Source organism: Mastigoproctus giganteus, chromosome 8 (genome assembly GCF_048544385.1).
Source record: "Mastigoproctus giganteus isolate SK-2022 chromosome 8, ASM4854438v1, whole genome shotgun sequence".
NCBI lineage: Eukaryota > Metazoa > Arthropoda > Arachnida > Uropygi > Thelyphonidae > Mastigoproctus > Mastigoproctus giganteus.
The window spans coordinates 55,402,995-55,428,684 of record NC_143582.1 but is presented as its reverse complement, the minus strand read 5'-3'; the positions used below and the strand labels follow the sequence as shown (position 1 = coordinate 55,428,684).

Here is a 25,690-nt window from a genome sequence, read left to right as displayed (position 1 = left end):
TGCTGTGCTTTACTCACGTATTCTGAAAGAGGATCTGAATCAGTTTGCTAAACTAGCATGTCTGTTATGTGCTGCTGGATGCACCATAATTGTGATCTTTGCTCCTGCTGAGCAGAATATTGATAGAATAGAGGAGTTAGGAACTATGGTCAAAGAAGAAGGTAAAGTTTTAATTTATTGTGTATAATTAAAAGCGTAAAAATACACACAGCTGATTTAATTTTGAAAAAGAATTTACAAAACACGAAAAGCAGAATATAATATCTGTGTTCTTTGAAGTTCAGCAATTTTGAATAATTCTGCATTAACAGATTACTATCATAAACTCAAGAAGTGATGGAATGCAACTGGTTTTACTATTAATGTTATCTTCATAAGAAGAAAATTTTGCACATTGTTGCCAGTTACTACAGAATGTTAGATTAGAGGAATTCTAGTGTGTCATTACAAGTAAGTTTAATGAGCTGTTGTTGTTATTTGATTTTTAGGATCATTAGCAACTAAGACCATATTGCTCTGGGAATATGCGGTGGTCATTCTCTGACCTTTCCGCATCCTCTGCATTTGGTGGTCACAGGTTCAAACCCCGGTCTAATGAAGAAGCATGTGCTACGCACTGCTGCTCCTGCCCACGCAAGTTTAATGAGCACCTGATTAATTTGACAACAGAGGTTACCATATTCTAGAATGCAGTAGCACAAATGTTATCAGGGCCAATTATTTCTAACAGTAATTCAGAAAAGTGGAGGTAACAGGCTTCAAAGTTGGTGTAGCTGCAACATGGGAAGGAGATATGCCTATGTGGAAAGAACTGTCTGTTAGTCCACTGAAAATATATTTTTTAAACTTCAGTAGACAGTGTAGGTGGTAGATGACTTTCATCAACCGGTGAAATACCATCACTTTGCTTATTGGAGGCTTGAAGTGGTGAAACCCATGTTTAGTCTCTAGAGCAAAGTTTCCAGCATTCCCCCCCCCCCACCATACTTCTCCTTCACCCATGCACGGTACTATGTACTATAGGTTTTGATACCTTTCGTGTTTGGGGTTTTCATAAAAAAAAAAAATAAAAAAAAAAGATCAGGAAAGCATGTACGTGGGATTTTTTTTCATATGCTTTTGAAGTTGTCAAGTCATTTCATTGATGATGGAATATGGAATCATTTTTCTATATGGTATGGTAATTCTTTTGATAGAAGAATTGTCTATCAGGATAATGAATTGATAATTATTCATTATATTTCAAGAATTAATATAAACGTTTGGTGGATGCACTCACCAAATGTGAAGCTAGCTACAAGATTGTGTCCACATAAAACTGCTTGTACATTGAACTTCAGTACAGCCACTTCCCGCCTTATGTAATACTTGACTTACGGAAATTCGACTTTACATAAGTGTTTGCCGGCCGGTGCAAACTTAAAAAAATTGTGAAAACGTATTTTGCATCCCATAGGAATAAATGGAGGTATCGTGAAAATATCGTAATGTGAACCTAATAACACATTGTTTTTTTTGGTAATCTGGTCCAAGACATCGGAAGTTGAAATTTTCGCAATATAACTAAGCCATTTAGCTCCCTAAAAGGTCATTTTTATAATGGAAATTGCACTACACTTTCATCGTTATCATATGTTCTGTTATAAGAATCAATTTTGAATGCCTTTGTGATATTTTTCTAAAACACATTTCTGGAGGTCACTACCATAAAACAATAAAAATTTGCACTTTCTGGTTTATTGGGCTTTTCTGTTATCGTAATCTATTATAAACGGGTAGTAAACTCGATCTTATTGCATTTGTGATAATACTGATAAAACTGTAATTCTGTGGGTTTTTACGTTAAGGTATTATGATGAAATGAGTTCTCCTTCACTGAAATCTTCAGTCATTTAAAAAACATAAATACATTTTCAGATTCTTCTCTTCATCCCTATTTACTTACTTTTTTTTTTTTTTTTTTTGGCCGGTGCAGCATAAGCCTCAGGCTTCCTTGCACCATATGGCTAATAATAATAATAATAACAATAATTACAATGGTGAAGGAAAAGGGACCAATGGAAAGTTCAGGTGCAAGTGCTGGCAGTGCAAGGAAACCAAACAAAACTGATTTAGAAATGAAGATGATTAATTAAGAAGTATGAAGCAGGCCAAAGTTTGACATCTATTGCATGGAATTAGGTCTCGCTGCTTACGTAACTGCTTATGCAACCCTTACGTAAGTCAGGGAGTGGCTGTATGGTTTACAAAAAAGACAGTATCCCAATGAAAAAAACTTTACTGAGTCAGTGAATGATGTTTTCAGTGTATGAAATGCAAGGTTCCCCAAAGACAGAATGACATCAGTGGCCACAAACTTAATCTTGTAAATCAAAACATGCACATTGTGAAGCTCTTCACGAGTTTGTCCTCATTTTCTTCAGAAAAAGGAGACTCATCTCCATTTCAAAGAAGTGTTATAATTTCCGTAAAGTTACTAGTGAGAGATTTTTTGAGGATTAATGAAAGCTACATACAAATTGACTTTCTGACTAAATCAAGATTACCTAGAAATTTTTTTTCAAGAATTTGAGGTGCAAGTGTTTTTTTAACAACAACCCATCACAATTTGAAGTTTGCAACAGAATCTGTTTGGTGATTTTAACTGCAAATTAAAGTGTCATTCCATTATTCAGAAGCTCATTATTTGACCAGGAATATAGCAGTGGTCTCTACAGGTGATTCTATTCTCAAAGAAGAAATAGAAAGTGAATTTTGATGAATGAATTTGTTGTTGGTATTGTAGATAAGACTAAAGAAATGTCAGCAGGAGGGTTTAACACTTTGCAATGACAGCCTGGAAATGTAGACAATGGTGGGTCTGACAGGTGAACCTTGAAAATAACATTCCCACATTAACCATTAATTGATGATTAAAAATCTGAAATTTTTAACATCTTTCTAGATATATAGTCAAACTTTTACTATTGCAGTAATTTCTGAAGTAATTTTTCTTATAGTTTTAATACAGAAATTGCTCTTGCAAGAACCAGGTTGGCTGTCAGGCAACTATTTGGCTTTTTACTTGAAGAGTGATCTGGTAGCAGACAAGTGCCATGCCATGCTTGTTTATATCTTCAATTAGTTGCTTGTTTTTTGCTACCACTAGTTCAATAGATATCCACAACCTTACCCTAGTTATTCTTAAAATATATAAAGTAGAACCCAGATAAGAAGTTTTCCAAGGAACCAGAAGTTTATAACTTCTTACGCAGGAAAACTTCTTAGAGGGGGAAAATGACCTAAGGGTATGAAATATTAACTACACAAATAAAAATGAAAAGATACACATACATAAGTTAAAGATCATTTTTAAGTACTATTTCAGAATTTATAAACATTTTACTCTGCCTATGGGAAACAATTTTAAACTTGGAATTTCTAATTGCTTAACATTCTGTTCATTAAACTGATTACCAAATTGGAAGGATGATCTCCTTTGGAGTTTCACCATACTTTAAAAGGTCACAATTACAATAAGACAGAGCAAGAATCCACTAAGTAATTGAGAACTGTTCACAATCATCAGAACTTAATGTGGTCAATGTATCCAATTATGGATATCAATGAAAACAATTGCAATATGTCACTTCCATTATATCAAAATGTTTATACTAAAAACGTTTTAGAGCTGAAAGCCTAAGACTATGGAAAATTCACTAATGGAACAAGTTAGTGCATAGCATCATTTTAGCTCTTGGAAAATCACAGACCGAAGTAGGTGAAATGGCATCGTTTTTTGTTATATCTCATATTGTGAATGCCTTCACAATGCGTCGCCCTGATATTTATTTATTTAAATCAGATTAAGGTGTGTATACCTTACCCTAGAAATGGCATATGAAGCCAGGGGGTTTCTTGCTAATATACAAGGAGAGTAACATTTAAGAGATTGTCTCAGTTCAATACACATAGTATTTTACAATATTACATGAACGAATCATTAAGAATACATAAATGTTACACGAGTGAATATAAATAGATAAATAGTCAAAGAATACATATACTGTATAGTCAAACAGTATATGTATTAGTCACATGACTAATACACAAGGAGAGTGACATTTAAGAAATAATCTCAGTTCAATGACATAGTATATGACAATATTACATAAATGCATATTTTGAATATATAAACAGGGAAATAATTACATGATTAATTGGTAAGACCTTTCTTTTGCCCAATGTCAATCTAGTAGTTGTTTGGCAGGAGGATGTATACCCGATGCACAATCTTGGCCTGGTAGTTCTTTTCTTTGTAAAAGCGAAACATTGAACTATCTTGAATAAGCAATGGTCCGACACTGGATTCTCAAATCCACTTGCCAGTGAATTCTCGGCGGATACCACCACCTGGGTGGTGGTATCCGTCAAGAATAAGTAACATTAGTCTTTTCCATTGGCGAAGCATTGCTTATTGGAGGTAGTGCAATTTCAGAGCAACTCATTGTGAAGACATTCACAATATGAAATATATCAAAAATGATGCCATTTTATCTACTTCGGTAACTTACTACAAACTAAAACGATGCTTGGCACTAACTTGTTCGATTACCAAAACATTTACACCGATGAGCCAAAACATTACGACAAGTGAGTCGCTATGCAAATCGAAGCAACTGCAGGTGAACTACGGCACATGTGCGGGTCGGAACACGGTATAAAAAACACCTGATACTCAGCTCCGTTAATCAGTGTTACTTTTGTTCTTCAGATGGGAAAGGCAGCGGACTTAAGAGAGTTTGATAAAAGCCAAATTGTAATGGCCAGATGACTTGGTCAGAACATATCTGAAACGGCATGACTGTGGGATGCTCACGGTCAGCCGTGGTTAGTACCTACTGAAAGTGCTCTGAAAAGGAGGAACCCACGAACCGCTGGTGAAGTGTTGGACGACCACGGCTCATCGTTGCTTGAGGTGGGTGAAGGCTCTCCTGGAAGGTATGTGGCAACAGCAGAGTGATTGTGGCACAACTCACTGGTAATTGGAATGCTAGTGATGGGAGTAACGTGTCACAACACACAGTACATGGAACTCTGCTGAAAATGGGGGCTGCGTAGCCACAGGCCGCTCCAAGTGCCCATGCTAACCACGGTTCACTGGCGACAGCACCTACAACGGCCACGGGAGCATCGAAACTGGACCTTGAGTGATTCGAAAGTTGCCTGGTCCAGTGAATCAAGTTTCCTGTTGCACCATGTGGACAGCCGGGTACATGGGCATCGTTTACCTGGAGAAGCAATGGCGCCTGGATGCACTGTGGGACAAAAACAAGCCAGTGGCAACGGTGTTATGCTTTGGGCAACGTTCTGCTGGGATAGCCTTGGTCCAGTCATCCATGTGCCGGGCACTCTGACGTCTACTGCCTACCTAAACATCATTGCTGACCAGTAAACCCTTTCATAGCAACGGTCTTCCCCTCTGGCGGTGCCGTCTTTCAGCAGGATAATGCGCCATGCCACACCACCCATATTATTCGAGATTGGTTCGCGGAACATGAAGAAGCCTTCCAGGTATTGCCCTGGCCTTCAAATTCCTCAGACATCAATGCCATCGAGCATCTGTGGTTTGTGTTGGAACAGCAACTCCGATCTGCAGCGTCTCAACCATGGACCTTACAGGAGTTAAAGGATCTTCTGGTTACATGTTGATACCAGATACCACAAGACACATTTAGAAATCTTGTGGTGTCCATGCCTCGCTGGGTACGAGCTGTTTTGGCTGCATGTGGAGGACCAACATCATATTAGGTGGTGATAATGTTTTGGGTACCTGCATAGCCAGGTGGGCAGGAGCAGCAGTGCGTAGCACACACTTCTTGATTAGACCGGGGTTCGAGCCTGACCACCAAATACGGAGAATGCAGAAAGGTCAGGGAATGACCACCGCATATCTCTGGAGCAATATGGCCTTAGTTGCTAATGCTCCTAAAAACCAAATAACAATAACAACAAAAATAATGTTTAGGCTCATCGGTGTATTAAAAATAAATAATTTCTATATTTAAAAAACGTATTAAGTGGGAAAACATCATTATAATAATATACTGTGTATTCTTTATCACAAACTTTTTATGCAGGAAAACCTTTTATCCAGGAACTTCTTACATGGAAAAATAATACATTATAATATATAGAGGTGAAATTGGGACTTAAGAAACCAAACCTAGTAGGGAAAATTTTTTCCTATGCTTTCATATAGGGAAAAAAAAAACAAAAAAACTCAGTATTCTCTCTAGATGGCTGCCTGGATAGTTGCAAATATCAAACCTTGTGAAATGTTGCAAATTTGAAATAAACCTGAAAACAGAACTAACTAAGAGTAATCAAATATATATACAAAATACATTTTTGGAAAGCTTTTGATTCTGTTTTACATGGAAGGCTGCTGTATAAATTTGAGCAGTATGGCATTAAGGGCAAATTGCTGCTGTGGATAAAGAGATGGTTGAGTTGGAGAAGGCAGAGAGTAGTAATCAATGGACACTGCTCTTCGTGGACTAATTTAATTAGTGGAGTCCCTCAGGGTCCGGTCCATTGTTATTTTCTATATTTATTAATGAATTGATGAAGGTATATCAGGCTTAATGTCCAAGTTTTGCAGACAATATGAAGGTTGGCAGGGTTATTAATGATACTAATGACAGTACCCTACTGCAAGAGGATCTAGAAAAGTTGAGCAGATGGGGGCAACTGAAGTTTAACAGTGAGAAATGTAAAGTTGTGCATATGGGTAGCAGTAACCCCAGAGTAACATTTCAACTGTGTGGTACTACACTCAGGGTAGTGTAGAATGAAAAAGACTGTGGTAATTGTGTAGTCAGATATGAAGTTTTCTGAGCAGTGCAGACAGTCTGCAAGAGTAGCTCACGGTGTCTTGTCAATGATATACAGGAATTTTGCTAGCAAGGGATAAGGAGGTGATTATCCTCTTGTATAAGTAAATGGTCAGGCCACACCTTGAGTACTGCATACAGGTCTGGGGGCCTCATTTTTGGAAGTATGTAGAGTTGCTAGAATGAGTACAGAGAAGGGCAACAAAATTGAATGGAATAAAGGGTTGCTCTTATGAAGAAAGGCTTAAATTCTGCAAATTTTAGTGTCTGGAGACTAGGCACCTACGAGGTGAACTGATTGAGGTATATAAGGCCTTGAATGGTTTGAGAAGCTTAATGCTGATAGATTATTCCTGTTGCCCAGATTAATCATCAGAGGAGACAAATTCAAATTAAGGAAAGACAGCTGTAGAATAGATGTGCAGATATTTGTCTTTAGCCAGTGGGTGGGTGGTTGATTGCTGAAACAAACTTCCATCTGTCATTGTGGAAGTTAATGGCTTAAATAAATTCATGGCAAAAGTAGACAAACATTTGGATGAAATGGGAAGTTTTTTTTTGGTTGATGCTGTATAAGCTTACTTTCTTGCATCATATGCCTTTACTAATGCTAATACTAATTGTTTAATAATATTTATGTATTAGAAGATGAAACACACAAGGCATAATTTCTTATGGGTTTAGGTAATTAACTATATAATAATTTACACCATAGTTTACCCATAAATTTGAACTATGCATGTAATGTAAAAGGCATTGTTTTAATTGTATCTCATATTGTAGTTGCCTTCACAATGAGATAGCTGGTATTGCTATCTAGTAGAGAAGACCAGGGCATTACCAGGGTACCTGCCCACTCACTGATGATATAGCCAAATAGCTTCAAAACGATCGTCTAGGTGGTGGTATCCACTGAAAATAAATAACAGCAGTCTTCTCTACTAGAGAAGCATTATTTATTTGAAGTAGTGCAATACCAGCTATCTCGTTGTGAATGCAACCACAATATGAGATAAAATTAAAACGATGCCTTTTACACTACATACATAGTTCAAATTTATGGATAAACTCTGGTGTATCTACGCCGATATTATATAGTTAATTACCTAAACCCATAAGAAATTATGCCTTGTGCATTTCATCTTCTAATACATTACTATTTATACACCATTCGGCATCTCTCATATTGTGGAAATAACTTTGCAACTGTCATGGCATGTTGCAAAAGTGCCTGCCCACTCACTGATAATGAAGCGAAATACAGTGGATTCTGGTTATTTGGGCCGCCGGTTAATCGGGGCAGCAGTTTATTTGAGGAAAATCTTAAAAAACAGAAACCAATCGAGAAAATAGCCAGCGTTTACTTCGCTTAATTGGGACAGCATGCTGTTTAATTGGGGCAGGAGACCGCAGCACTGGAGATTACCCTATGATTGTCTCCGACAGTACCATGTGGTTCGGTCGAAATTCTGGAGGTCACAACCATAAAATAATAAAAACAATTAGCAGTCCCCTGTTTATTGGGCTTTTCTGTTAGTGAAATCTATCATAAACAGACAGTAAACTCGATCTTACTGAATTTGCGATAATACCAACAGCTGGAATTCTGTGGGTAATTATGGTGAAATGTGTTTACACCTCCATGAAATCTTCAATCATAAAAAAAAAATTATTTTCAGATCTTCTCTTCATTCCTATTTTTAAAGCTTTGTAACTCGTTACTCCGTTCTCACTTGCGCGTATTGTGTTACTTGCAATTTGTGTGTGCTGTGTTCTTTGTTATTGATTGCTTATCTTTTTACTGTTTTAAATTTTACCCACTCCCCCACCCACAAATGTCAGTGAACAGAAATGTCAACTAGTTTGTATGTAAATATTACAGTACGTATTAATTATTCCGATTATCACGTATATTCTTCCGATTTTCACACATCATTTAATTTTTTAATTGGTAAGGTAATAAAGGGTAAATTTGTGCTTAATATATCTTTGCTTTTATAGCTCGTGGATAATATTCCTCCTATTTTCGCTAATTAGAATCGCTGTTTAATAGAATTAAAATTCAATTCACAAACATGATCACAATGACCAGCGGTTACTGCACATCGTATAGTGAACGATACTTTACAATGGTGACTCCATCGTAACGTGATTTGATTGTACACTGACCAATTGTAAAGGGGGGGGGGCATTGTATTTTTAACTATTTACGTGAAATTTTGGATAATTGGGGCAGCCGCTTAATCGGGCCAAAATGCACTAGTCCTGATGCGTCCCAAATAACCAGAATGGACTGTAACTTCGAAATGATTGGCATCACTTGGGTACCTACCCACTCACCGAAGAGGGGCTATTGTTGTCCTTCCCCAGTGGAGAAGGACAACAATAGTCCTTCTCCACTGGGGAAGCGTTGCCTATTCGAGGAGTTTGAGTTTTTGAGTGGTGTGAGTTGAAGGAGTTACTGTCCCTTTCATTCTTCTACACTGTTTCTTTTCCTATTCCACTCCTACTGTTACTTTCTCTCTACCTTTTTCCTTTTCTAAGTCTAATAGGGACAAGTGGATAGTCAAGTTATTATCCCACACATATACAAAATAGCTTCGAAATGATCGTCTGGGTGATGATATCCACTGAAAATAAATAACAGCAGTCTTCTCTTCTAGAGAAGCGTTATTTATTTGAAGTAGTGCAATACCAGCTATCTCATTGTGAAGGCAAAAATAAATAAATTTTCTGTTTATACTCCGGCACGACAACCAAGTCAGTAGAGTTTACAATAAATTGTCAGTACAAATATTTATCGTATTTAGTAGTCACGGGCTGGAACCCCGGTCATTCAAGGAATGCATGCTATGCACTCTCGCTCCTGACCACTCGGCTACGTCAGGCCCATTGTGAAGGCAACCACAATATAAGATACAATTAAAACGATGCCTTTTACACTTCATATATAGTTCATATTTATGGATAACTATGGTGTATCTACACCGATATTATATAGTAAATAATATTTATGTACATAATAAGCAGAAATATATATACATGATCATATTTTGCACACCTAAGTCTTTTCAACCGGAAAATAGAAGAGAGTAAGAGATTGCTATTTCTATTTTATATCTAAAATGTTTTTTTTTTTTTTGTTTTTTTTTGAAAATAAAAGGTGAAAAACACATAGTAGGTTTTAAAATTTTTAATTTCTTATTAAAATGAAAAAATTACACACACAATATAAGTAGTGAATTTTATTAAGAGATGAAATTACAATGACATTTACACTGAAATTTACATTCAAATGACATTATATTGATGAATATTTTTTAAGGAGAATTTGAAAAAAAAAAAAATTTTCGAAAAATTAAAAAGAAAACTGTTCATCTGTCAGGTGATCCTCCACTATTTTTTATACACTTTTGGGTACCATCACCACCACCAGGTTACGATGAATTTGATTTTTCTTCGGTCAAGATATCATCTCAGATGCTGCAAAATACACTGCTTGTTACAAAACATTTAAATGTTGCACCACTGACAAAATCTTTGGGCACCACAACTGCAACATACAAGGAATCATAATCACTCTAGTAATTTGGACCATACTGCGATAAGCAAATTTCTTGGTATTCACAACAAGTTGATTTCAGTGTATTTTTGAACAAGGATCATTTATTTAAATTAGACATTTAAATAAAAATCTCAAACAAGAAGCAATGAAAAAACTGAATAAAGAGGAAAAAGCTATGGGCAAGTTATTTCTGACAAACAAGAGGGTAAAAGCAGAACGATACACAAAGAGATGACTTATTATTCTTATAAAATATATTAATTATTTTATACGTTATTATTTTTATAACAGGTCATTCTACTTAAAATATTTTTATGTTACAGTGAAGTCAATCCTGGCAGTGCTTCAGCTACATGAAGCAGAGTTTATCTGCTGCACGATTTCATAGTCAGCAGTTAATTATAACCTAATGCTGAGGAATAGCGTATCTTATGTACTTCGCATAGTTCTATGTATTTTGCTTCTTACCTCCAAAAGAAGAGGCTAATTATGGAAAATCCCATCTTCCCTTCTCACAGAAATTTTTAGGGCTGATTTTGAATTGGTAATCCTAACTAAACTGACCTACATGTCCAAACTATGGTCTGCTTCGTGGATGATGTGCTCATCATCATATAGAAGAGGAGATTGGGTAAATTTCACCCTTTCTAAAGGAAGTTTCTAAATGACCTCAAGAAAACACATCTTTTACCCTTAACTGAAAAACAACCACTTCCTCCTTTTCTTAGATGTTCATACAAAACTCGCTGACAACTCATCCTAGACATGAGCACCATTCTTGTTTTTATTCCATTCATCCAGAAATGTCAGGGTCAAATAACAAAAAGGCACAATTCCTCAGGCAATCCACAGATACTGGAGATTAACTTTTAAGGAGAAAACAAACAGCCACCCAAAACAACTGTCCACCATATAATTATAAAGAAAGCTGATCGCAAGATATACTCTCCCCTATATACTAGCAGATGCCACAGAAAAACCCATAATAATCTTCCCACACTACCAAGTACAAAAGTAATCATAATGGTAACCAGGTTACCAAGAAAGTACCAAGTCAAGATATGCCACAAAGAAATCAGAAAATTAAACCAAATCTTCAGAGGCTCACCCTCATCCTGTGCACAGACCAGTTTACCATATCAATTATCAGTGTAAGTTACATATGGTAATCATACCACAAACCCAAATGAGGAACCCTAGAGGTTCCTCATTTAGGTTTGTGGTATTGCCATATTTCACAGTATCAATGAAAAACTAGTTCTTCATCCAAAACACTGCCTGCTTTTGGCAGAAACAGCTCCATTGGAAGGGATCCATAAAGAAGCATTCATTATTTAGGCAACCTCCAATTATAATATAAACACAAGGTGGGGATTACCACTCACTCCAAGGCCATAAGTAATTCTTTTCTTCAGCTGCAGCTGTGACCATTCCACCCTAGAAGACAGACATCAGCCTTCTGTCTTCACAATCTTCCCTAGACAGCTTGTAAATCAGCAGACTACCACAGGAACTTGTCCCACAACATACACAGACCATCTGACTGCCCTCATCAGATCCAAACCAATCAGGATAACTGTCAGATAGAAACAAATAATATGTGACCATCAGTGTCCACAATTTCCCAACTAATGTGGACAGGAAGAGTCATTATTTTTTTTTTTTTGATAATATCTCTATATGCAGGACTCTTGCTAATTGCTCTTTGTAAGCAGCCATGTAACCTGTATGTTTTTAATTTTTTATATTTAAAAAATTTAAAAATATTTCATCTTTGAGAAAGTATGTAGAAATGTCAAAATATAAGATGCTTATTAGTACTGTTAAGGCAGAGAAATGTCTTATAGACATTAGCAATAATGAAATGAACTTTAGTCCAATCTCACTTCATGTATGTTCATTTAAATATAAATAATATCATTTACAACTTGAATAAGAATAAAACTACTTTTTCTCCCCCAGGATTCCTCATCTACCTTGGAGTTGTCATCATCACCATAGCTTTTATGATTGTATACTGCATACCACGTTATGGCCATTCTAGTGCATTAGGATACACTTTTGTGAGTGCTTTGCTGGGGTCTGTAGCTGTAGTTGCATGCAAGGCAGTTGCCATTGCAATAGAAAATCTAGTGGTAGACAGGAGCCTAAAAGGATTTCAACACTGGCTCACCTGGGCATCCTTAGTTTGGGTTGTTATATGTATGGTGATACAAATGGAATGCATGAATTCAGCTCTCAACTTATTCAGCACACTTGTCATAACAACCCAATATTACGTCATTTATTCATCTGCTGTAATTGTAGCATCTGCTATACTGTTTAAGGAATGGCAAACTTTATCATTAGAAAATTTTTTGGTAAATTTTAGTGGATTTATTGTAGTTATCTGTGGGGTTGCCTTGTTCAGTGTTTTTAAGGAAACAGATGTGTTATTTTGACTTCCAAAAGAAAAGCCAAATGGAAGAAAAACTGATTGTTTTAAAAGCTGCAAGAATAATAGTATAAATTAACACACACACATCTCCTAATGAGTGTATTTATTTTAACAGAATAAATTTTATGAAAGAAAATAGACTTTTTCAATAATTCTACATACTGGTTAAAAGGAATTCCAGATTTAATCATTTTTATTAGACTCATATTTTTAGATTTATTATCCTTTATTATTTTTATTTATTTATGTTTTAATCTTCACAATCAGGTGTTTTATTTCTAAACATTCGATACAGATGATTTCAAAGGAAATTGAGGAAAGGAATGATTTCCTCTTATCCTCAGTACCAGTTTTTTTTTATTTTTTTTAAAATTAATTATTATTATTTTTATTTTATTTATTTTTTATCCACAATGATTCTGTTCCAACATCCATTATCAGGGTTGTCACAGCACAGAACCAACCACAGCTAGTGGTGTCATTTTAATTTCTTGTTCACTAAGCCTTGTGGTTCCTGGCAAGATCAGGCACCTGTGAACATATTCTTTATATCATTTTTATTGTATGTCATTTGCTTAATTTTATTTTTGTGTATCTAATTTTTCAAAATTTTATACTATATGACAGCCACAATTGTAAAGGAAATGAGAATGTCTCAGCTTTACTTTTTTAAGTGCTTTCCAAATATTCTTTCTGCTCTCAATGCAGCATAGCTTAAAATATAAAAATTAGTAATTCCATGTATATTCTTTCTTCATACTAAGTCTGCATTACGCCAATTGCAATAAACAATTGACGTAATGCAGACTTAGTATTCATTTCCATCTCTCAGTTGGTGAGCATAGCTTTAAATCTTTGTTTTTTCTCTTTTTAACCACCCCCCTCACCATCCATAGAGCAGCCTTTATTTGAAAATTGCAGTTTTCAGTGTTCATTGCATATCAATAGAAGAGACGTGGATGTTTCAGCAGGTTGAAATGATTTTGTTCAGTACACTTTCTCAAATTTCAGATGCCTGCTCAGGTCATACAGTAGCAAAGACAAAGTGGGCCCCCCCCCTTCAATCTGAGGTTTTTTTCAGCCATTCAATATCTATGAGGTCTATTCAGAAAGTACCCAAATTATGTTCATTATTCAAGGTTGAGACAATAGAGCGCCTGCAACAAAACAGCATGTTTAGACATATCCAATCCTTACCTCCATCAGTAAGCTGTTTACTTGCTTGTAGCAGTCTGTTACTGTCAGCCCAATAACAAAGGCATATTTTCATCTTGTTGCATTTCAAAATTTAAGGGTGCACAGAACAATGTGTGTGTTAAATTTTGCTTTAAAATTGGAAAAGCCATGAGCAAAATACAGTAGACTGTCAAAATAATGGAACATTCGAGCTAACAGCACGAGATTGGATATTTACATACCAGATGTCTTGCAGCAGTGGCGAAAAAAGAAAACGGCAAGTCACATGATTAGTGTATTTGTTTATATTTGCCATTTTGAAAGTGAATTCTGTACTGATATCACGGATTATGCTGTTGTTTTACATTTTTTTAAATTAAAAACCCCACACTATGGCTCCTAAAGTTAATAAACCTCATACAGAGAAGAAAAGAACAACATTAAAACTTAGTGACAAACTTGATATAATCCAAACTATTACATTAGGGTCACCCAAAAAGTTAATTCATATACCCATGTGCAGTGTGTCTGTAAATTGCGTGTTCTCTGGTCGACTTTCCTGTTTTTAATGGATGAAAAAAACCCCAGTTTCTGGAGGAAAAAACCTTGCTATCTACGCCTGAGACCAACTAACTCAGCCATGGAGTGAAAAAAAGCCCATAAATGTTCCTTGCATCATCGACAAGATTCGAACCTGGGCCTTTTCCACCCGATGTGGAGAGGATGGTGATGATACAACTGGCTACATGCACAGACTAAACTTGATATAATAAAGGAAATAGAACAGGGCAGGAGTGTATTAAAGGCAGAATATAACATTGGATCGTCAACATGTTTATATTTTTTATGTGCAGTTAATAAAATTGCATTCTTAATCTCTCTCTGTTTCTTATTTAGCGTCATTATTTCTGTATTAAATATATTAAAAATAAAACTTTCTAGATAACGGAAAAATTGAAATAATGGCACCTGAATCACCAACAGTGCTGTTATTCTGAAAGTCTACTGTACGTGATCTTAAAGAGTATATGGGGACTCTGTAATAGATGACTATACACAAGTTTTTGCCTTAAAAAAAGTGTAGACAGTTTGTTGAAACTGATCAGCAATTTGGACAGCCCTCTTCAACAAATTTCATTTGTTGAAGAAGGCTGTTCAAGTGTGAACTTTGGTTAGAAAGGATTACATATTAACTATTTGTTATAATGCTGAATAAATTTCATTTGTTGAAGAAGGCTGTTCAAGTGTGAACTTTGATTAGAAAGGATTACATATTAACTATTTGTTATAATGCTGAAGAAACCTGTATTTTCATCAGTTAATGCCATTTTAATGAAAATTTTGAACCACAACTGAAGATTAAACATAGGCTTCCAAATACGAATCCAAAACCAAACAGTAGCCAACTTGGTGAAAGACTATATTTTCCCTGACCCAGAAAAACTCAGTCAGCGTTTTTTTAGGTGGGGGGGGGGGTTTACAATGTATAAGGCAATGGTTAGGCCACACCTTGAGTATAGGTCTGAAGCCCTCATTTTAGGCAAGAAAGGCTTCAGTTCTGCAAGTTGCAGCAGCTGAAGAGTAGGCACCTGTGAGGTGATCAGATTGAGGTTTTTAATGGATTGAGCAAGCTCAATGCTGATGGCATTCTTCCTCTTGCTCAAACTACACACACAAGGGACATAAATTCAAAGAAAATAAGAAAAGATGGTTGCAGGACAGAAGTGCAGAAGTTTGCCTTCAGCCAGTGGGAACAAACTTCCATCTCTTGTTGTGGAAGTGTGTAGTTTGAATAAATTTAAGGAAGAACTAGACAGACTATTGGAGGGGATGGGCAGAAAGGTTTATTTATTTATTTTTTTTTAGCTGATGCTTTATAAGCTTGCTTTATTGCATCATTTCCCACTATGCAAATGTTCACACTCTGAACATTTGCAGACTTTTAAAAAGATTTTCAAGAAATATTTCCTCTCCCGATTCTGTTAACAATTAGATCAGAGATCTATTTAATACTGATATTAAATATGCAAAAAATTTAACTTTACTGAAGAGTGCCATGAGATGCTGCCATGTAACACACCTTTCAAACTCTGTTTCAGCCAGAGTCAAATTTTTGGTTATGACTGAGATCAGATCACCTTTATCTTTCAAAACACTGAAGTATATAATGGTGCTTTGTACAAAATATTTATATAATATTGGTGTAAACACGCCATAGACAACTCTTAAAAATCTACGTTAGTAGTGTGAAGGGCATAATTTTATCTGTATCTCATATTTTGTGCTCTTCCTTCACAACGAGTTGCCATGTACTGCACTACCTTAAATAAGTAACGCTTCACTAAAAGAGAAGACTATTGTTACTTATTCTTGGTGGGCACCACCACCCAGATGGCACCGTTTCATCGGTGGGTGGGCAGGTACTCTGGTATTGCAGACACGAAAATCCAGTTGTGAAGGTAATCCCACAATATGAGAGATGCCAGGTGTACGTGATGATATTTAAGTAAAATTAAATGCAACTATAATAATCTCTATAATATTGGTTATAGATTATTATACTCTTAAAGATATGATACCTTGTTGCATTGAATTTTACTTAAAAAATATTTATGTAAAGGGGCTTTCTCCATACTTTGTAAAATCAAAATACAGACCTAAGAATACAACTTTCCACCATCAAACCAAATATTACTGTTCTTACTTTAAAGAAACCACACTATCCTTCACACTTAAGAATTAAATTTAATTTAATTAAAAAAGAATATACAAATTTGTAAAATTGCATATTCTTTTTTAAAATATAAATGTAACTGAACAAATAAATAAAAATAAGTAATCAATTTGTATTAATAAATTTACCTTTTTAGATACATACACACACATATATACATTTAAATAAGAAATATTTACAGGCAGGGGCCTGTAAAAAAAAAGTAGCCTTCAGTACTCTGAGAATCCCTGAGGGGGATCCTGAGAGTACTGAAGGCTACTGAGGATCTGAGGGGCCTCAGCCTACTGAAGTCAACTCAGTACTAGTGTCACCCCCAAAGTGTAACAAAAATAGTGGTGGGTCATCTGAAAAGTGCCCATCTCTCTCTTTTTAATTTCTGGAAAATGTTTTGGGTTTTTTTAATTCTGTTTGAACAATGTCAATTTCAATATTTCATCTTTTTTAATAATCTAAAAAGTAATCCTTAAAATAAACATTGCTATCTGTTAAGATTTTAATAGACTGCAATATTTATTGTACTTATTATATTATTAATTTAAAATTTTAAAACACGTCATGTTTTGCACTTTTTATTTAAAAAAAAAAAAAACTTCTGGAAGAAAATAGGAAGAGAATAAGAAACCAATGTTCAGACAAAATAAGAACATTAGTTTCTTATTCTCTTCCATTTTCCAGCTAGGGTAAAACTAGATGTTTACTGAACTAGTGGGAAAAGAAACACATGTAACCTGAAACTATAAACAAACAGTGCTGATGCTTGTCTGGTATCACACTATTCTTCAAGCAAAAAGCTAAATAGTTAAAAAGATGGTGAGGTTCACTTGAGAGGTGCTTACATGCACATTCCATACAAAGGCCATTAAGTGTGTAAAATTTCAGACATATATTTCTATTATGTAGGTAAATATTAAAAAACATATATTTTATAGTATTAGTTATTTCCTATTTTCAGGTTTATTCCAAAATTGCAATGCTTCATAGTGCATGAAATTTGAAACTACATACAGACACTCCCCAGCTTATGGAAATTCGACTTTATGTAAGTTTTTACTGGCCGGTGCAAGCTTAAAAAAATCGTGGATACATATTTTGCATCCTGTAGGAATAAATGGAGGTAACCAATAACAACATTGTTTTTTTTTTTTTTTTTTTTGGTAATTCGTTCCAAGTCCTCGGAAATTGAAATTTTCGCTATATAACTAAGCTATTTATCTCTCTAAAAGGTAATTTTTATAATGGAAATTGTACTACACTTTCACTGTTATCATATGTTCCATTATAAGAATCAATTTTGAATGCCTTTGTGATATTTTTCTAAAACACATTTCTGGAGGTCACTACCATAAAACAATTTGCACTTTCCGTTTTATTTGGCTTTTTTGTTAATGCAATCTATTATAAATGGGTAGTAAACTTGATCTTACTGCATTTGCAATAGTACCAATAACTGGAATTCTGTGGGTTTTTATATTACGGTATTATGATGAAATGAGTTCTCCTTCACTGAAATCTTCAATCATATAAAAAGCATAAATACAGGGTTGTTAAAATTAAAGTATCTCTATGTAGAGGGCTCTGGAGTGAGTCCTAAGGTTCATACTGAAGAGAAATTTGGACAACAGGTACACTCATTTAAAGAATGTACTCGCCATTTATGGGGAAAAAAAATTAGTTACAAAATTTGTCACTGTAACTATCTTAGTTACAATTATGCAAATAACGTAAGTCATTTGCATGATCCTAAGTTATTGCCACAGTGCCACTACTCAACTCTACTACACATCTGTCCACTCCGCACACTTTTTAAATCTCTGGCCTTCACAGAGTTCTGTGCTACACAAACAGAGTACATAACGTGGGGATGGGGGGGAACCCCTGGTGCCATCAGACAACTAATACACTTTGCACTTTACTCAGCTCTATAGTACTGTATTAAAGCAAAGCAGTCTCTTCAAAGTCATACAGTAGATGTTTGCCTGCACTACAGCAGCAATGCCAACAACGTTGCAGGAAAAGGCACTATTAGTGAAGCTGTACTATCAGAACATCAACAATGCAGCTGCGGCTATAAGAGAATTCTTGCATCAGAAGTGCATAAGGTGTGCATCTGTGAATGCTTGTGCTGTCTGCAAAATGATTGTGAAATTTGAAGTGACAGGACATCTTGGTGTTCAACCAGGTAGAGGTAAAAAATGAGTGGACTCCTCTCGTGTGGCTATGGCTGTCGTGGATTTATCAAGCCAATCTCCATGTGGTAGTGCATGTGTGCTAGCTGTTTCTCGTGAAGTGATAGTTTCAAGTGATATCCACTGTCATTCGCACCAGAAACTGAAATGCATATGTGAAACGAATATCTGCATCGGCATGCTTTAGCTGCTGTAGCATGTGCATCTTGTAAGGATGATACTGCAACACCTGACGTTGCAGTGTGTTTGACACTAAACACACTGTTCAACCAGGTGGATTTCAAAAACGAGTGGACTCCTCTCCTGTTGAAGATGTGGCTATGGCTTTCGTGGATTTATCAAGTCAATCTCCACGTGGTAGCGCAAGTGTGCCAGCTGTTTCTCGTGAAGTGGCCATGCCGTATTCCACTGTAAGGCAAGTAATGGTCGTGATTTTAGTAGTTTAAAGTATCACATTTTTCTCTATTTTGTGTCCATCAAGTTCCTCTTCTCAAGATGTGTCCACAGACATCAACTTCGTGAAGATCGGCCAAGGTAACTGAAAATTATGGTCACTTTTAATTAGCGTTGATCTCGCTGGGTTACAACGTGATAACTTTCCATTGTGTATTAAGATGAATTTTGTTAAAGCTATTGGTACTGCAAATATTGCCTAAATGATGATGATGATAGCAACTACTGGGAATTGTAATTGACCAGCTTTATAGCCACATGTTTTTCATGATGAATATCAGATATTTTACTGATGAATATCAGATTTTTATCAGATTATCAGATCTGATGAATATCAGATGTTTTTCATGATGAATATCAGATATTATCGTGCCTGATAAACAAAGGCAGTTGTTCTCAGTGTACACCACATGGTCGAGCCCTGATTTGTCGGACCTTGTCTGAGTGACCATTAGTGTGAGTTATTTGCCATGTACTTTAAGACATCTGTATCTAGAACATTAAGGGGTACTAAATATATTTGATCTAATACAGGGTTAATAAAAGTTATTTAATGTCACTATATTTATGATATTGAGAATATATATAACAATACGTTCTCAGTGTACATCACGTGGTCAAGCCCTGATTGGTCGGACCTTGTCTGAGTGACCGTTAGTGTGAGTTACTTGCTATGTACTTCAAGACATCTATATCCAAAACATTTTAGGGGTACTAAATATACTTGATTTAACACAGGATTAATAAAAGTCAAGTAATGTCACTATATTATGATATTGAGAATATATATATAATAATGTGCACAGTGCTGTCCTCCCAGAACGAATAATAAACTAAGCACAACATCCGGGTATTTTGGTACTTAGGATTGAGACTTCCTCCCCCCACCAGGCAAGCTCTGGGTCAACAAACATAAAACAGAATCTGAACTAAACATTGCACTCCTGCAGCTAAGCAATTCAGTAGCTGCCCTTCAGAACTCTTCATCCAAGGAAAATATGGTAAACTGAAACGATCCCGATAATCTGGACCTGGTCATAAAATCAAAAAATCCAAGTATACCTCTGAAAAAGGCTATAGATAATGATGACCCAATACTTGTAGAGAATAATGAAGACTTGGACAGTACTCTAACAACATCTACAGCGAAGAGAAAGGGCAAGCAACCCACAGTTCTAAGATCGGAGATGAAAACCTGCTCCAAAAGTGAGAACAAAGACCAAATGGAGCAGACTATCTCCCAACAAGAAAATGCAACAGAAAAAGGGCAGGAAAAACAACAAGAAACCCCACTGGACCTCAGACTGCCTGAAGGCACTGCACTGGAGCAGTCTCTTATTCTAAGGACTACCCTAGAAAGCCTATTTAAAGAACTTAACAGGATTGCGACTACACTTCGAGGGGAAAGAGTGGGATTACGGATGAAAATGGAGACAATCCTAAAGCAGACTAACTTGAAAAAAGAGGTTGCTTTAGCCAAACTTCAAGTCTATCAAAACAGTAGGGCAAACGAAATGCTACAGCATATCCCTACCTACTCCCAAGTGCTGAGGACCAACCTAAACAAGCCAAATGACTGCTCCATTACAAACTGGACCACAACAGCCCAGAGGAAAACCCTCATACCAAAACAGCACCTAGTTGTACTAAAGCCAGCCTCTACAGAAACACACAAGACCAGTGAAGAAGTAAAACAAACAATAGTAGAAAAGTTGAAGGGAGACTTCAAGCATACTAAGATTAGATCTATTCGGAAAACAAGAAACATAGGGGTGTTAACTGAGACTGAAACTGTGGAAGACATAAAATGTATAATTAGCAACCACAAAATTTCAACGCTGGGACTCCTAGCAGAGCCTCCTAGACGGAAAGGGCCAAGCATCATTGTATTTGATGTAGACAAAGACAACCCCAGAAGAACAGAGGAAATATACTGCAAAAACTTCAAGCAGACACTCATGGAAGAAGAATCAGGGCAACATGTTATGCCCAAACATAAAACTAAATCCAGAAACGGAAATGCCATAAATTGGATCATAGAGCTCTCAGCAGTGGCCTGGAAATCTTTGAGCCAACAATCAAGAATTTATGTAAACTGGGGCAGCCACCGTTTTCGTGAACACATGGCTGTTCCCAAATGTTACAGGTGCTGCCGCTTTGGTCACACAACCCACCCTTGTAATCAAACACAGCCTACCTGTGGCCATTGCGCAGACACTGGACATGAATTTGCATTCTGCCCCAGGAAAGCAGAACCCGCAATTTGTGTGAATTGTAAAGAAACGAAGCTACCATTCGATCACACTATGGGATAATAAGTGTCCAATCTACATAAAGAGAACCAACTATGGGGAATAACAGGAATCACTATAATCAAACAAAGATTAAATTTGCACAGCACAATGCTCAGAGATCTAAGGCTGTTGCTGCACAAATGGCCAAAAAAGCCACGGAATAAAATTATGACATACTAATGCTACAGGAGCCTTACCTACAAGGAAGTAAACGGCTACCCCCTACATTACAAGATTGTACAAGTCGATGGAGACAACCCACGGGCTGCTATCGCTGTGCGGAATCCTGACCTAATGGTAACCAAGATCTCGGACCTATGTACAAACTGGGCCGTATGTGCCCATATAGCCTCACCGTTAGGGGAATTTTATGTCACCTCTATATATGCCCGTCTGGGAGAAGATATTTTGCCCGTGACAAGATATATGCAAAATATCCAACTAACTACAAATGCAGAATGCCAAACTCAGTAGGAATGGATGCCAACTGCAGATCCCCTGCTTGGCACAGTGAAAGACAAGCAGACCATAGGGGTGCAATAAATGGTCAGCGCCTGGAGGATTACATCTCCAACAGTAATCTAGCAGTTCTGAACAGACCTAATCAACTGTCAACTTTCTCCAGCACACTATGGGATACAAATATAGATGTAACTCTCGCCACTCGGTTGATTGTTGGGCATCTCTCCCCCTGGGTAGTACAAGAACACTGGACCACAGAGTCCTAACCTTTGACCTCCACCACTCATAGCACATTATCCACCTAGATTCCTCTTGCCAAGATATGCCATCCAAAAAAGCAGACTGGAACTTATTCCAACAGACATTGATGGAAAAAGCCAGGAATTTCGACCCAAAATACCTCAGTCCAGACCAACACCAACAAAAAGTAATGCAGCTTATAACTGAAGCAGCAAACATGGCCATCAGGAAGAAGCCTGTTCCCAAAGCAGTCCACTGGTGGTCACAGGAACTCCAGGCAATAAGATAGCGAGTGAATAATGCCCGAAAAAGGTTCCAAAGGGCATGAAGATTTTGGCCCCAAGCAGAGGTTGACATACTCAGAGAGCAATACCGGGAGGTCAGGAACCAGTATACGGCTCAAAACAAGAAAGAGACGCTCCTGGGAAGAACTTGTATCCACAGTAGGAAATGCAGACCCCTGGGGAGTGGTGTATAAAGTCACCACCAGTAAATTCTCTAGGGGAGAAGTCATTGCCGGCACCTTAACACCTCAAGGGACATACACCAGATCCTGGCATTCTTCCATTAATAACATATTGGACCATATCTTCCTACCTTCAATAACTCCACACATGCAGGAACAGGGAACCCTCTGCGAGGGGAATGATAAATACTCCACCCAGACAGTGGAGCCCCCTTTCGCGATAACGGAAATCAACATAGCTGCAGCCAAAATACAAAACAGGAAAACTTCCAGCGAAGACCAAATAGAGCCAGAAATACTAAAAAAGGTGGTGGAAATGATATCCAATACTATATTAAACCTAGCAAATCAATGCCTCACGGAGGGGTTTCTTTCCAACTTCGTGGAAGATAGCCTGAGTCAGACTTATCCTGAAAAACCCCAGGACATGCCAGGCTCATATGGGCCTATCGCTCTGCTGTCGATGCTGAGCAAGCTCTTTGTGCGACTCATCTACCACAGGATTGAAAACCGATACCAGAATGCTCAATTGGTGCCAAGAAACCAATTCGGTTTCAGGAAGGGATGCTCCACCACTGATGCCCTCGAGAGGATCATCAATGCAGTCAGAAACTGTAACAGGAAATATTTCCTCCTCATCTCAATTGCGCGCCTCTGTAGCCAGGTGGGAAGGGGCAGCAGTGCGTAGCACACGCTTCTTGATTAGACTGGGCTTCAAGCCCGTCACCACCAAATACGGAGGATGCGGAAAGGTCAGGTAATGACCGCTGCATATCCCAGAGCAATATGGCCTTAGTTGCTAATGCTCCTAAAAACCAAATAACAACATCATCATCATCTCAATTGACTTCGCTGGAGCCTTTGACTACCTCTGGTCGCCCAGTGTTCTGGCCAGCCTCCGGCAGGCTCAAATCTATTTTGCTGCTTGGAAAACCGAAGAATCACGGTCAGCACTCCCTTTACCTCTGTATCCAGACTGGTTTACAGGGGCTACCTCCAGGGATCCATCCTGGACTACTCCTGTGGAACCTGGTGCTTGATGAGTTTTTAAATCTGGATATTCCAAATGTCACTACACAGGCATACGCTGATGATTTGATTATGATGCTTCAAGCAAACAGCAGGGCTCAACTGGAGGCCATAGACAATCATGCCACAGACATGCTACAGGATTGGGCCAAGAGGCATCTTCTAATGATCTCAACCGAAAAAACAAACTCAATACTCCTTGAGGGTGCTTGTTATTGTTTGTTATTTGGTTTTTAGGAGCATTAGCAACTAAGGACATATTGCTCTGGGGATATGTGGTGGTCATTCCCTGACCTTTCCGCATCCTCCGTATTTTGTGGTCACGGGCTAGAACCCTGGTCTAATCAAGAAGTGTGTGTGTGCTACGCACTGCTGCTCCTGCCCACCTAGCTACAGAGGCGCCTCCTCAGGGGTGCTCTTGACCCTGGTAGATCTCCACTAATCAAAATAAATGGAGCGACCATCAAACTCAAACAGGGTTTGAGTTTGATTTATTATTCCTAAAATATTTAGGAATACTAGACCGAAACTTGAATTTCACATCTCATCTCTGTTACCTCAGAACCAAAACAAGGAGGCTCTCAGCCCTGATAACCAAAATCACCAAGAGGGACTGGGACTAAAGAAGAGGGCCCTATCCCTTCTATACAAAGCTCTCTACATTCCTATCCTTGCCTATGGTGCAGGCACCTGGTATCAGAAAGCAAACACAGCAGTCAACAAGAAAAAGATGGAGTCAATCCACAATATTTACAACAACTAGAGCCTGCTGAACTGTGAGCACCCATGCGCTCCAGGTCCTGGCGGGCTTCCTTCCCATGGACATGGAGATTGTGCACTGTGGGCTACTACACCAACATTCAAAAGGAAGAATCACAACTTATCGAGACTACACAACAGATCCACAGAAAAGCAAATCCTCAGAAAATAAGAGGTTAAAGGAACATCTGCAATCTATCTGGCAAAATAGATGGAATCTTATCACACAAGGGAAAGTCATCAAAAAATTTATACCCGATGTCAGCAGGGTATATCCTATCTCCCCGTCCTGGTTTTCCCTTGGCTTGCACACCACCTTCCTTACAGGACACAGCTCCTTCAGAGGGAAACTCCACGAACTGGGAATCCCCGACAACCCGAGCTGTAACTGCGGGCAGGAGGAAACCTGGGAACACCTCATCTACGACTGTGACAACTATGAGGGCCTCAGATGTCAGCTATACACACGGATGAACTCCTTGCTAAGGAACCGAGAAGAAATAATATTGCAAAAAGAAGATAATTAACGGGCTTTCACCGTCTTTGCCCACAAACTCTTTAAAAGACAAAGATCCCTGCCACATCACCACTAACCTATGAAAACACAGACGTGACTATCTGAAATGACTACAAAACTCTGAACTAGTGACCACCTGAAGTAGATACAACACATGAACGTGACGAACTGGACCTGACTTCTGGACTTGGACCTCCACCGGACTAACGCAAAGATGAACTTTGCAACTTGGACTCGGACCTCCACTGGACTAACACAAAGGTGAAAAATTCATCTTATGATACCATACAGCCATAAGGCGCCCCCAGCCCTAGCCTGCCTTTTACTCCTCTTTCCCTGGCAGGGGGAGGGGACGGACTGTCGTCTCCCCCCCGCCACCCCTTTCTCCTCTGGTGGGGAATGGGCATGCCCCACTATTTCAACAGGGGTCATCTTCCCTATAGACCCTTACTTCCAATTTCCAACACCCCAGTCTTCCGCCTCCTCTCCCATTTCTT

The 25,690-nt window shown here is 37.7% G+C and overlaps 1 protein-coding gene across 1 annotated transcript in view; it reads left to right on the top strand.

The window, feature by feature from the left end:
- LOC150081540 (uncharacterized) overlaps positions 1-17,775 on the top strand; it is a 76,221-nt gene extending 58,446 nt beyond the window's left edge. The window contains exons 5-7 of the mRNA XM_090380239.1: positions 1-161; positions 12,403-12,800; positions 17,740-17,775. Coding sequence (XP_090236365.1) covers positions 1-161; positions 12,403-12,800; positions 17,740-17,775 — 595 coding nt within the window. The remainder of the gene's footprint in view (positions 162-12,402; positions 12,801-17,739) is intronic.
- Positions 17,776-25,690: the final 7,915 nt, after the last annotated feature.